The 13,259-nt window shown below is 43.8% G+C and overlaps 1 protein-coding gene across 4 annotated transcripts in view; it reads left to right on the forward strand.

Moving 5' to 3' along the window:
- Nucleotides 1-6,375: 6,375 nt before the first annotated feature.
- The window catches only part of KANSL2 (KAT8 regulatory NSL complex subunit 2), a 30,261-nt gene continuing 23,377 nt past the window's right edge, over nucleotides 6,376-13,259 (forward strand). For 3 of the 4 annotated variants that reach the window (XR_004274076.1, XM_032294981.1, XM_032294988.1), the window contains exons 1-4: nucleotides 6,376-6,484; nucleotides 7,061-7,319; nucleotides 8,913-9,091; nucleotides 9,601-9,715. Coding sequence is in view for 3 of the 4 variants with exons in the window: in XM_032294981.1 (XP_032150872.1) it covers nucleotides 7,069-7,319; nucleotides 8,913-9,091; nucleotides 9,601-9,715 (545 nt within the window). In the remaining variant the exon portion in view is untranslated. The remainder of the gene's footprint in view (nucleotides 6,485-7,060; nucleotides 7,320-8,912; nucleotides 9,092-9,600; nucleotides 9,716-13,259) is intronic. The other variant, XM_032295002.1, reaches the window with a different exon arrangement.

The raw sequence follows: 13,259 nt of genomic DNA on the forward strand, positions 1-13,259 counted from the left end.
AATTATAAGTTTTGTTAAACTAAAAAATATAGAGCAAGGCTTCATCTTTTTTTTTTTTTTTTTTTTTTTTTGAGACAGAGTTTCGCTCTTGTTGCCCAGCCTGGAGTGCAATGGCGTGATATCGGCTCACCGCAACATCCGCCTCCTGGGTTCAGGCAATTCTCCTGCCTCAGCCTCCCGAGTAGCCGGGACTACAGGCACTCGCCACCATGCCCAGCTAATTTTTTGTATTTTTAGTAGAGACGGGGTTTCACCATGTTGACCAGGATGGTCTCGATCTCGTGACCTCGTGATCCACCCGCCTCGGCCTCCCAAAGTGCTGGCATTACAGGCGTGAGCCACCGCGCCCGGCCAAGGCTTCATCTTAATTATCAATGCCTACAACATATTCTGGTCTGGTAGACACACTGAGAGCTCAGTAAGATTGTCTTGATCTCTACCATTCAGCATTCTGTGGAATGTTTGAAGCCCTTTATAAGACTTCTGTGGATTCTCTTAGAGGCTTGTATTCACAGTAATCTCTGGCTCTGGGGGTTACCTTTGCTGAACTGATTTAGTTTATAGATTGTCACATTGTCCTACTTGTGCTTTTTTTTTTTAGAGTCGCTGTTGCCCAGGCTGGAGTGCAGTGGTGCCATCTTGGCTCACTGTAACCTTTGCCTCCTGGGTTCAAGTGATTCTCCTGCCTCAGCCTCCAGAGTAGTTGGGATTACGGGATTACAGGCGCCTGCCACCACGCCTGGCTGATTTTTGTATTTTTAGTAGAGATAGGGTTTCACCATGTTGGCCAGGCTGGTCTTGAACTCCTTACCTCAGGTGATCTGCCCGCCTTGGCCTCCCAAAGTGCTGGGATTACAGGCAAGAGCCACCACACCAGCCTTTTTTTTTTTTTTTTTTTTTTAATGTGGAATCTCAACCTGTTCATTTCACTTCAGGTAACACTCAAAACCAATAGGTAACAACAACAAAAAACCCCGCCATGATGAAGAGTTGAAACTGATACTGGATATACCTTTCCTGAAAGGTACTTTAAAGCACTCCCCTGCCTTTGATTCATTCATTCCTTTAGAAAATAGTACCTACTTTCCAACACTTTGGGAGGTTGAGGTGGGCTTGAGGCTAGGAGTTCAAGACCAACCTGCGCAACAAAGCGAGACCCCTTCACACACACACACACGCACACACACGCACACAAGCTAGCTAGGCACGGTAGTTAGTATGTTGTCCCAGCTACTGGGGAGGCTGGGGTGGGAGGATTGCTTGAGCTCAGCAGTTTGAGGCTGCAGTGAGCCCTGATTGCACCACTGCACTCCTGCTGGGCTATAGATCTACACACACACACACACACGCTGGGCTATAGATCACACACACACACATTAGCTAGGCACGGTAGTATATTGTCCCAGCTACTGGGGAGGCTGGGGTGGGAGGATTGCTTCAGCTCAGCAGTTTGAGGCTGCAGTGAGCCCTGATTGCACCACTGCACTCCTGCTGGGCTATAGATCTATACCCAGTTGAGGGGAAACAAAAAAAGGGGAAAAAAAAGAAAAGACATTCTACTAAGCGCTGTGGTCTGTTTACTAATAGGAATATGGCAGTAACCAAGCATTCTGCCTTTAAAGAATTTACAAATAACTAAGATATAGTATGTTAGATGGTGATAAGCACTTTTAATTTTTTAAAAATTACAGATGTGAGCCACTGTACCTGGCCATAATAAGCACTTTGGAGACCAAAGCGGGGAATAGGGGATAGGGTGTGTGTGTGTGTGTGTGTGTGTGTGTGTGTGTGTGTGTGTGTGTGTAACTGGAAAACTGGAAAAAAGGTGGCTAGCGAAGGCTTCAAGACTAGAAGTCTCATGACCTTTAGGGAAGACCTGAAGGAGGTGACAGCAACTCATGGGAATAACTGAGATAAGATCATTTTAGGAAATGTGAGACATCAAAGGTTCAGAGGTGAGAATATGCTGGTATGTTTGAGAAATAGCAAGGAAGCCAGTGTAGCTAGTATAGGAATGAGTGGGGAAAGGATGATGGAGAGGGGAGAGTAGCAGGATATGAGGTTAGAGAGGCAATGGAAAGCCAAATACAGCAGGACCTTGTGTAAAGACTGAGTTAATGCAACAGACACTATTGGAAAGTTTTGGGAAGTGATAATCCAGTTTAGGTTTAAAATGTTCATTTGAGCTGCTGTGTTGAAAATAGATTATAGGAGTCAAGGGCAAGGAAGCTCTCAAAACAATTTAGGTAAGAGATGAGGGTGGCTTGGACAGGTTGGAAGTACCCAAGATAGTGAGAAGTGATGTATCTTTTTTTTTCTTTGAGACTCGAAGTTTCACTCTTGTTGCCCAGGCTGGAGTGTAATGGTGTGCTCTTGGCTCACTGCAACCTCTACCTCTCAGGTTCAAGCAATTCTCCTGCCAAGTAGCTGGGATTACATGGATGCGCCACCACGCCTGGCTAATTTTGTATTTTTAGTAGACACAGGATTTCACCATGTTGGCCAGGCTAGTCTTCAGCTCCTGACCTCAGGTGATCCACCTGTTCGCCACCACACCTGGCTAATTTTGTATTTTTAGTAGACACAGGATTTCACCATGTTGGCCAGGCTAGTCTTCAGCTCCTGACCTAAGGTGATCCACCTGTCTCAGCCCCCTCAAAGTGCGTGAGCCACTGTGCTTGGCGGAGAAATGATATATCTTGAAGATGGAGCTAATAGGATTTGCTATTAGGTGGAAGAGAAAGAAGTCAAGTATGACTTCCAGTGTTTGTCCTGACCAACCGGAAGGATGGGGTTATCATATACTGAGGTAGAGATGACTATGGGAGTAGCAGGAGGTTGACTTTTATCCTTATAGTTGAAATGCCAATTAGACATCCAAGTGGAGATGCCTACTGTACAGATGACTAGAGAATCAAGTTCAAAGGAGGGGTCCAGGCTGAACATACACATTTGGGAGATGGCAGCTTATGAATGGGATGAAACAGAGTGAGATAACTAAGGGAGTAGTAGTAGAAAGTAAAAATGTTCCGTGTTTAGACTTGTAGAAAAGAGAGAGAAGAGACAGAGTGGGTGACTGTGATGTAGAAGGGAAACTAGGAAGAGTATCGTGATCTAGAAAGAGTGTGGTGTTCTAAGGAGGAGGAGTGGCCAAGTGTGTTAGACATTGCAAAGAGGTCTAATAAGATGAGGCTCTTGGCCAGGCACGGTGGCTCACGCCTGTAATCCAGCACTTTGGGAGACTGAAACAGGCAGATCACTTGAGGTCAGGAATTTGCGAACAGCCTGGCCAACATGGTGAAATCCCATCTCTACTAAAAATACAATAATTAGCTGGGTGTGGTGGTGGGTGCCTGTCATCCCAGCTACTGGGGAGGCTGAGGCATGAGAACGCTTGAACCCAGGAGGCAGAGATTGCAGAGAGCCGAGAGTGTGTCACTGCACTCCAGCCTGGGCAATAGAGTGAGACTCCTTAAAAAAAAAAAAAAAAAAAAAAAAGATGAGCCCTGAAAGCTCCATTGGAATTAGCAAGGGGGTCATTGATAATCTGGTTTTTTTTTTGTTTTTTTTTTTTGAGGAGTCTCACTCTGTTGCCCAGGCTGGAGTGCAGTGGCACGATCTTGGCTTACCGCTCTTGTTTCCCAGGCTGCAGTGCAGTGGTGTGATCTTGGGTTCAAGTGATTCTCCTGCTCAGTCTCCTGAATAGCTGGGATTACAGGCATGTGCTACCACACCTGGCTAGTTTTTATATTTTTAGTAGAGATGGGGTTTCACTACATTGGCCAGGTGGGTCTTGAACTCCTGGCCTCAGGTGATCCACCCACCTCTCCCAAAGTGCTGGGATTACAGCCGTGAGCCACTGCACCCAGCCGTTCTCACATTTTTCTAGGATTAGCTCCCTAAACTCCTGTTTCCTAATCAATCCCTATTTACAAATAGCTTCTGGTCTACTTTAACCTCTTCAGTAGCTACAAAGTGTTCAGTAAATTAAAAATAGCCATCTACTTTGTTAAATAGAACAAAGAATTTGCTGATATCCTGAGCTTTTAATATCTGCTTCCTTCTTTCACTTAGAAAGAAGTGGTTCTAGGCTCGGCGAGGTGGTTCACGACTGTAATCCCAGCATTTTGGGAGGCCGAGGCAGGCAGATCACCTGAGGTTGGGAGTTTGAGACCAGCCTGGTTAACACGTTGAAACCCCATCTCTATTAAAAATACAAAAATTAGCTGGGTGTGGTGGCGGGTACCTGTAATCACAGCTGCTTGGGAAGCTGAGGCAGGAGAATCCTCTGAACCCTGGAGGCGGAAGTTGCAGAGTCGAGGCTGTAGTGAGCTGAGATCATGCCGCTGCATTCCAGCCTGGGTGACAGAGACTCCGTCTAAAAAAAAAAAAAAAAAAAGAGTAAAAGGAGTAATGCTTTGTCTGTCTCAGACTTAGATTCTTTTTTCAACTAAGACCTGCTGCAGTAAAATCTCTCATTATTGAAATTCTTTGTTTTTTCCCCATCTATTCCTCTATCTCTTCATATTGTTCACTACAGTAGTTTTAATGTTGCTTTTTGATACTCCTACATTTGGTTGCAGATGCGGATTCCCAGATTTTTTGACAAGACTGCCTCCGGCTGGCTTTGAGTTATAGGGTGTTTATAACAAAACGTCTTTTTTTGTATTCCTGAGGTTGGTGTGTTTGCTTATGTATATAAATCATTGTTATTAATATTATGTTTGTATTGCATCCATAATCCCAAACTGTCCTAGAATGTTCACTCCAAGAGAGCAGGGTTATCTTCTTGTTCTCTCCTGGCACTTAGGTGCTCAATAAATATTTGTTGAATGAATGAATTTCAGGCCTTCTTCTAGGGCTGCCCTGGTCTCTGGAAACAGCACCTCCCTCCCAAGCTTTTTTTTTTTTTTTTAAATAATTTCTTGTTCCTATACTTACTTTTATTATTTATTTATTTGAGATGAAGTCTCACTATGTTGTCGAGGCTGGGATCGAACTCCTGAGCTCAGGTGATCTTCCTACCTCAGCTTCTCAAAGTGCTGGGATTACAGGGGTGAGCCATGACGCCCAGCCCGAGTGTTTTTCTTGAGGGCTGTAGAATCTTTATGCTCATTTCCACTGTGACTCATATGCACTTGTTCATTAGGCATAGATAAAACATCTTTATTAAACTGACAGTGAGCAGATAAGGGACGTTGGAATGCAAAAAAAATGTCAAAGGGTTATGGGAAGAAAGCAAGGAATCACTTTTACAAATGGTGGAGATGACAGAAAGATGCTTTTAACTAAAAATCCTTAAAGGCTGGTATAATTGGTATTGTGTTTGTCATTTTTATGATACCTGCATTATTCATCATGGAATTTTAAAGACAGGGCACACAGTTATGAGAAGCAGCCCTCAACTAGAACAAATATTTCCTTAGTTCAGTGCTCTTTATAAGAGGCAATAGCCGGGCGCGGTGGCTCAAGCCTGTAATCCCAGCACTTTGGGAGGCCGAGGCGGGTGGATCACGAGGTCAAGAGATCGAGACCATCCTGGTCAACATGGTGAAACCCCGTCTCTACTAAAAATACAAAAAATTAGCTGGGCACGGTGGCGCGTGCCTGTAGTCCCAGCCTGTAGTCCCAGCTACTCAGGAGGCTGAGGCAGGAGAATTGCTTGAACCCAGGAGGCGGAGGTTGCGGTGAGCCGAGATCGCGCCATTGCACTCCAGCCTGGGTAACAAGAGCGAAACTCCGTCTTAAAAAAAAAAAAAAAAAAAAAAAAAAAAAAAAAGAGGCAATAAGGGATAAAGGATGAGGGCTGGGTTCAATTCGCCTTCCTTTCCCATTTACTGTCTATGGTCCTATTCTGTTCCTCAGTCCTCTTATCTGTAAAATGGATATAATACTAACCTCTACCTCTTAGGGTTGCTTTGAGAAAGTCAATGAATTTATACATGTAAATCCCAGAATTAGTAAACACCCAAGAAAATGTTTCTCAGGGTTCTCTACACCAAATGTTCAGTACATGTACTTAACTGTTCACAAAAGAAAACTAAAGCCTTTTTATGTGTAAACAGTGATCCTCCAGCCTCTGTCTGATTCTATACCAGCTGTGCACAGTGGTGAGGGAGCAGCCACCTAGGACCACAGACTTAGGGTTCAAAAGTAGCCGGAAAATGTACCACGCTACAAGGTGGAAAAATATCAGTAGCTGGCGCCTCGCCCCGCAGTCCGCTCTCTGTCAGCTCCGCCAGCTTTCCCGACTCACTCTCCTCGGGGCGGAGTTGCTGACAGACAGTCTGTCTTAGCCATCCCAGCCGCGCATTTTCTCAGCGCTCCGCCCTCCCAGACAACAATAGGTAGTGGGCCTCGGCCAATGGCGACACCCCGTCGTAGCCAATCAGTAGCTAGGAGTCCGGAAAAGAGCGAGGCCTAGTTAGGAGCCGCTGGCGCCACCAGAGGAGGGCGAGCAGCGCGGCAGAGCGCAGCGCTTGAGGTAAGATGGTGGTGCTCTTTGCTCTGAACTCTTGCAGTTGGGCTGCTGTTTCGCTCTTTTTGTCGGTTCAGAGCTGCTTTTCCGGTTCAAAGCAGTGTCAGAGTCAGTCTCCTTCCTACAGGCTTCCAGGAGTCGGGTTCTCCGCTGACCGGGGCCGTAAGACAAAATGGCGGTCGCGTGGGCTTCCGCGGCCGGGCCCAGTAGTGCGCTCTGAGGCAGGCCGGGACAAAGGCGGAGTGCGGGGAGGGGGTGGGGCGGAGCGCGGGGCTGCGGCGTGGCCACCGCGTGGAGCTGGCGTTGTCGCTTCCCTTCGTGCTGCAGCTGTGCGAGTCCTGAAGATACTTTCAGCGTGGTGGGGGTCGGGGTGGGGCAGGGCATGGAGGGACACGCTAAAGCGAGGCAAAGCCGCAAATGCTTTTGGAGACTTGAGGGAGGGCGGCGGGGAGTTCGGACCGTACCTTACCGGCCTACTTCTGCCACTCCTTTGGAAACTGCCCGCGCGATCTGTCCGAATATGGTGGAGCAGGAATTTTCGGGAAGGGCAAGGGCTTTTTGATATTTCGTTTGACCCCGCAGGTTTTGGTATGAACAGGATTCGGATCCACGTCTTGCCAACCAATCGGGGGAGGATCACTCCAGTGCCCAGATCTCAGGAACCTCTGTCCTGTGCATTCACTCATCGTCCATGCTCTCAGCCTCGTCTGGAGGGGCAGGAGTTTTGCATTAAGCATATCCTTGAAGACAAAAATGCACCGTTCAAGCAGTGTAGTTATATATCGACGAAGAATGGAAAAAGATGTCCCAATGCTGCCCCAAAGCCAGAGAAGAAAGATGGGTATATATATATGTCATTTGCCATAAAGAAGGGGGGTATGTGTTAGGATGTGGGCTTCTGCATAGCTGCCGCGTTTGAGGTAACGTCCCTGTGAATTTGGGATTATGGATGTATCCTTGGAAAATTGAAAAACAAAACGGTGAAGGCTAGAAGGACACTTCAGTTGGATTACTTAGTTCACTTCTTTGGTTCTTTTCTCTTATCTGTAAAATAAAGGTATATTCTAAATTATTATTTCTAAATATAGATGGGTCTTGCTATGTTGACCAGGCTGGTCTCAAACTCCTGGCCTCAAAGTATCCTCCCATCTCTGCCTCCCAGAGTGCTGGGATTACAGGCGTTAGCCACTGCGCCCTATCCTAATTCTTCTTTTTTTTTCCTTTTTGAGGCCGAGTCTTGCTTTATCTCCCAGGCGGGAGTGCAGTGGCACATCTCAGCTTAGTGCAACCTCCACCTCCCAGGTTTAAGCGATTCTCCTGCCTTAGCCTCCCGAGTAGCTGGGACTTCAGGCATGCACCACTATGCCCGGATAATTTTGTATTTTTAGTAGAGACTGTGTTTCACCATGTTGGCCAGGCTGGTCTCGAACTCCTGATCTCAGGTGGTCCACCTGCCTCGGCCTCCCAGAGTGTTGAGATTACAGCCATGGGCCACTGTGCCTGGCCTCTAAAGTTACTCTTTTTAATTCTCTTTTTGTCTTTTTTTTCTTTTTTGCCTGTTACTTTATGGGGAATAAAGTTATTAATGCAGGGTGTGTGGCTCTATTTGGCTGTCCATGAATTTTGTTAACATGCAAAGTTGTACATGTGTGTATTCTTCTGTAAGAGGCTTCATAGTTTTCATTATGTATGCAAAGGTATCCATGCAAACACATAACCTGACTAGACAATTTCGTACATATCTTGTAGTTGTAAAATTGTGTCCCTGACTGGTTGCAGTGGCTCATGCCTGTAATCCCGGCACTTTGGGAGGCCAAGGCAGGAGCATCACTTGAGGCCAGGAGTTGGAGACCAGCTGGGACAATATAGTGAGACCCCACCTCTACAAAAGATTAAAAAATTCTCTGGGCATAGTGTTGTGGGCACGTATTCCAGCTACTTGGGAGGCTGAGGTGGGAGGATGATGACTTGAGCCTGGGAGTTCCAGACCAGACGTGGCAACATAGTAAGACTTTGTTTCTACAAAAAAACTAAAAAATTTGTTGGGCACAGTAGTGCATTCCTGTAGTTCTAGCTACTTTGAGGCTGAGGCAGGAGGATCACTTAAGCCAAGCAGTTCAAGGCTACAGTGAGCTGTGATTGCACCACCGCACTTTAGCCTGGGGAACAGCAAGACCCAGTCCCTTGCCTCAGCCTCCCAAAGTGCTTAGGTTACAGGGATACCACTTTATCTAGCCTGTTATTTCCCTTTAATAAAGTCAAATGACTTGTTTGACCTTGAGCCAATTAAAGTCCTCTGACTTACTGGCACTTTTAGAAATGAATGTAATAGTCATTTTAATTTCCTAAAAATGATTTAAAGATTAGGGATTATGAGAATTATTGAACACTTTCAAGAAGGAACTTATAAAATAGTAATGTTTTGTCTCTTTAGGGTGGCCTTCTGTGCTGAACATGTCCGTAGGAATGCCCTGGCACTTCATGCTCAAATGAAGAAGACCAACCCAGGGCCTATGGGTGAAACACTCCTATGCCAGCTGAGCTCATATGCTAAGACAGAGCTGGGGTCTCAGACTCCAGAAAGTAGTCGCAGTGAAGCCAGCCGAATATTAGGTAAGGATCTTCTCTCCTGGAATGAAAAGGGAGGAATAAAGTTAAGAGGGAACTTATTTTGGGTTAGCATAATGCCTTGAACTATTTAGTAGTATTGTTAATTCATCAGGAATTTGGTGAGAATTCCAGGATTGCTATGTTGTTTACCAATTCTTTTGAATTTGAAGTAGTGTTTGCCTGGGTTTACTCTCCTAAGTTGGTGACCATTTCTTTCATTGCTCTTTTAATGCTCAGCAGCTTTGTTAGGTAATTTCAGGAAACAGTAATTTTGATTTTTCTGTCCTTTTGAAAGGGCGTGGTTTATACATTTATGTTGTTAAAAGTAATCTTACTTGGGTTGTATTTTCTTTTAGAGTTTTTATTTGCCGGTACCTTTGTGCTAAGTGTTTTTTTTTTTCCTTTGTTTTTAAAATTTCAAGGTTTGGGTTGATATGTTAAGTATCTAGTTTTGTATGGTGGAGTTACAGAGGTGGGAAGTCTTAATGGCTGCTCTCCCTTCCTTGCCTCAGATGAAGACAGCTGGAGTGATGGGGAGCAGGAACCCATTACTGTGGATCAGACATGGAGAGGTGACCCTGACAGTGAAGCTGATAGCATAGACAGTGATCAAGAAGATCCCCTAAAGTAAGTTGTAACTCCACATAAGGCATTTGAAATGTAGTTAGTATGTGGAATGTAGTGCAGCATGTTAATGGATTAATAAGAGGGTTGAAGACAGCTTAGCCATTTGTCAGCAGTAAGAGGTTCTGTATATCAAAATGGCATGGTTCATTGTCATCTTGCTTCAAGGCAGGATGATTCTTTTTTTAGAAGCCTTGTAATTTAGAAAAAATTTGAACACCAAATTCTACATATGAGGAAGTATAGGGGAGAAAATAGGAAATTTCTTAAGACATGGGAGCATGGGAGGTGGTTGAGAAGTGATCAGACAGGCTTAGAGAAGAGAAAATGGTTGTGAATGGGTGCTTGGCCTAAACCTCAGGAATAATGTGATTGTACTTGAATACGTCTGCAAAATGTCGTGTTTTTGGATTAAAAAAAATTTTTTTTAAGTTGTATATTGTTTTAAATTGACAATTGTACATATTTATGGGGTAGGTGTGGTGTTTGGATGCTTGTAAACCTTGTGTCACTATCAAATCAGGGTAATTAGCATATTTATCACCACGCATTTAGTGTTTTTTTATGTGTGAATTTTTAAAAAAAATAATAAAAAGGTTTTCAGGAGTTTGGTTTCATGACTAAGAGAAACTGATTTAGAAACTCAAAAGTGATTATATCTTAATTAGTTTTATATCTTACTAAGGTTCTGCTCTTCACTTAACCCATCATCACCGTAGGAGTTGTAAAGCATAAAAACATTACCACTCCAAAGTCTCATATTTCTGTGTCTCAAGTTCCGGGTTTGTTTTTTTAAAATTTTTGCCTGCTGACTTCTGTGTGTGTATTAACACTTCTACTGACAGTTTATTTAGGACTGTAGATAGTGGAAGGGGTAATTTCTAGACTTGTAGACTTGACTATTGGGCTTTTGTTCTTGGAATAGCCTTTTCTTCATTTCTTTGGATTCTTTGGTTTATAAGAAGTCATTTAGGGTTACATTTTCTCCTGTCTAACTCTACTAACCAGGCCTGATGCTGCTTAGCTTCCGAGATCAGAGGAGATTGGGCACGTTCAGGAGGGTATGGCCATAGGTTAGGGTTATGTTTTCTGAGTAGAATAATTTCATTCATTTCTATTGAGTAATCTCACTGTGATCAACTATTCAGGAAGTCCTGGTTTAGAAAGCCCATCTAAGTAGTTTGAAAGGGAACGTCTGTTCTCTCACAGGATTCTCTCACAAATAGTAAATTAAACCAACATACTCAATTTTTTTCCATTATGGTTCTAGATGGCCAAACTTGCTGCTTTGAAGAGATGTATGCTCTGTAGGGTCACAAAGTCAGTGTCGTTTGCTATGGTAAAACACTCAGCTGAAGGTCGAGAAACTTCATTTTGTTAGCAATAATCTAGAGTGGATCAGTCTCTAGGAGGCACATCCATGCTGATTTAACTTGCAAGAAACTGCTATATAAACCAAAATGCCAGTTACTTTTTTTTTTTTTGAGACAAGAGTTTCACTCTAGTTACCCAGGCTGGAGTGCAATGGCGCGATCTTGGCTCACCACAACCTCCGCCTCCTGGGTTCAGGCAATTCTCCTGCCTCAACCTCCTGAGTAGCTGGGATTACAGGCACGCGCCACCATGCCCAGCTAATGTTTTGTATTTTTGGTAGAGACGGGGTTTCACCATGTTGACCAGGATGGTCTCGATCTCTTGACCTCGTGATCTACCCGCCTCGGCCTCCCAAAGTGCTGGGATTACAGGCTTGAGCCACCGCGCCCGGCGCCAGTTACTTTTATGAGAAATGTTAATGTGGAAAGGACTAGATAGTTGCTGTCACTCTCCTAGCAGAAACATGTTCAGGAGAGAAAATAAAGCCCCAAATGTGGTTAACTATTAGGCAACTAAGTATAAGGCTTTGTTAATTTTCCCAACGAGATTATTTAAAAAAAAAATTTAGGCCCACTAAATATATGCATTTTTAGGCATGTAGAGTTGTTAAATATCTCCTTATAATATGATTACATATTACTATCCCGTTATATCTAATATAATAATTTGGCAGTATGTCCATTGAGTGAAATTCTTTTCATTGAGAATTTATATTTTAGGGTGCCAGTCTTTGTCATCAATAGGATCACTTCTTGAATCATCTAATAGTTTAGCCACGTTTATCTTCAATTGCCTGTTACAGAAAGGGCACTTTTTGTATTGTTTACGATGTTGCTACAGACCTTGTTCTAACTAGAATATTGTTGGCATAGTTTTTTTAAACTTCCTGTTAGTATATATATAATTTATCTCAAAGTAACCACTTACTTGTTTTGTTGAAAGTAATCTTTAAAAGCTTGTTTATGGCCAGGCACAGTGACTCACGCATGTAATCCTAGCACTTTTTTTTTTTTTAAAAGATTATAATATAAAGATGGGGTTTCACCATGTTGGTCAGGCTGGTCTTGAACTCCGGACCTCAGGTGATCCGCCTGTCTTGGCCTCGAAAATGCTTGGATTACAGGTGTGAGCCACCACACCCGGCCAGCTCTTTTTTTTTTTTTTTTTTGAGATGGAGTTTCACTCTTGTCGCCCAGGCTGGAGTGCAGTAGTGTGATCTCAGCTCACTGCAACCTCTGCCTGCTGGGTTCCAATGATTCTTCTGCCTCCGCCTCCTGAGTAGCTGAGATTACAGGAGCCCACCATGACTCAGCTGATTTTTGTATTTTCAGTATAGATGGGGTTTCTCCGTGTTGACCAGGCTGGTCTCGAACTCCTGACCTCAGGTGATCCTCCCACCTTGACCTCCCAAAGTGCTGGAATTACAGGCATGAGTCACTGTGCCCAGTGATCCTAGAACTTGAGGAGGCTGAGGTGTGAGGATTGCTTGAGCCCAGGAGTTTGAGACCAGCCTGGGCAACATAGGGAGACCCTATCTCAACAAAAGATTTAAAAATTAGCCAGATGTGATGGTGCATGTCTGTAGTCTTAGCTACTCGAGAGGCTCAGGTGGGAGGATCACTTGAGCCTGGGAGGTTGAGACTGTAGTGAGCTGTGATCATGCCACTGCACTGCAACCTGGTTAACATAGGGTGACCCTATTGCATGCACACAGAAAAAATAAAAGTTTGTCTACAACATCTAATTCTTAGGAAGTTTTATCCTAAAGGTAATTGTTAAAGCTTCATTTCCCTTTTTAAAAAAGAAATTGTGTTATGTGACATCTATAAACATCTAAAACTTGTTTGGCTGAAGGTTATTTCACATTATTAAATCATCATTGTTTTCCAAATAAAGAAATTTGGAGACTGCCCTTTATAAGAGAGATTATTTAGTAGAATATAAGGTGAGGCCCTCTTTTATGAAGATGAATTCTAATAATAAAATCTTGATTTTTGTTTGTGCTTATCAAAGGAAGGACAGTTAGTACATGATTTTAATGTCCAGCTCTGAAAGTCTGGCACCTTCATCTTTAAATGAGGCATCTGTTACATGAACCAGGCATTCATTTAGTAGGTTGCTCACTGCCCTCGCCAAATAACTTCTAGTATTTTCTAGTAGAAGTGGCTTCAGG

The sequence above is a fragment of the Sapajus apella genome, unplaced genomic scaffold (assembly GCF_009761245.1).
Source record: "Sapajus apella isolate SASKATOON/1434 unplaced genomic scaffold, GSC_monkey_1.0 scaffold2, whole genome shotgun sequence".
NCBI classification, from domain to species: domain Eukaryota; kingdom Metazoa; phylum Chordata; class Mammalia; order Primates; family Cebidae; genus Sapajus; species Sapajus apella.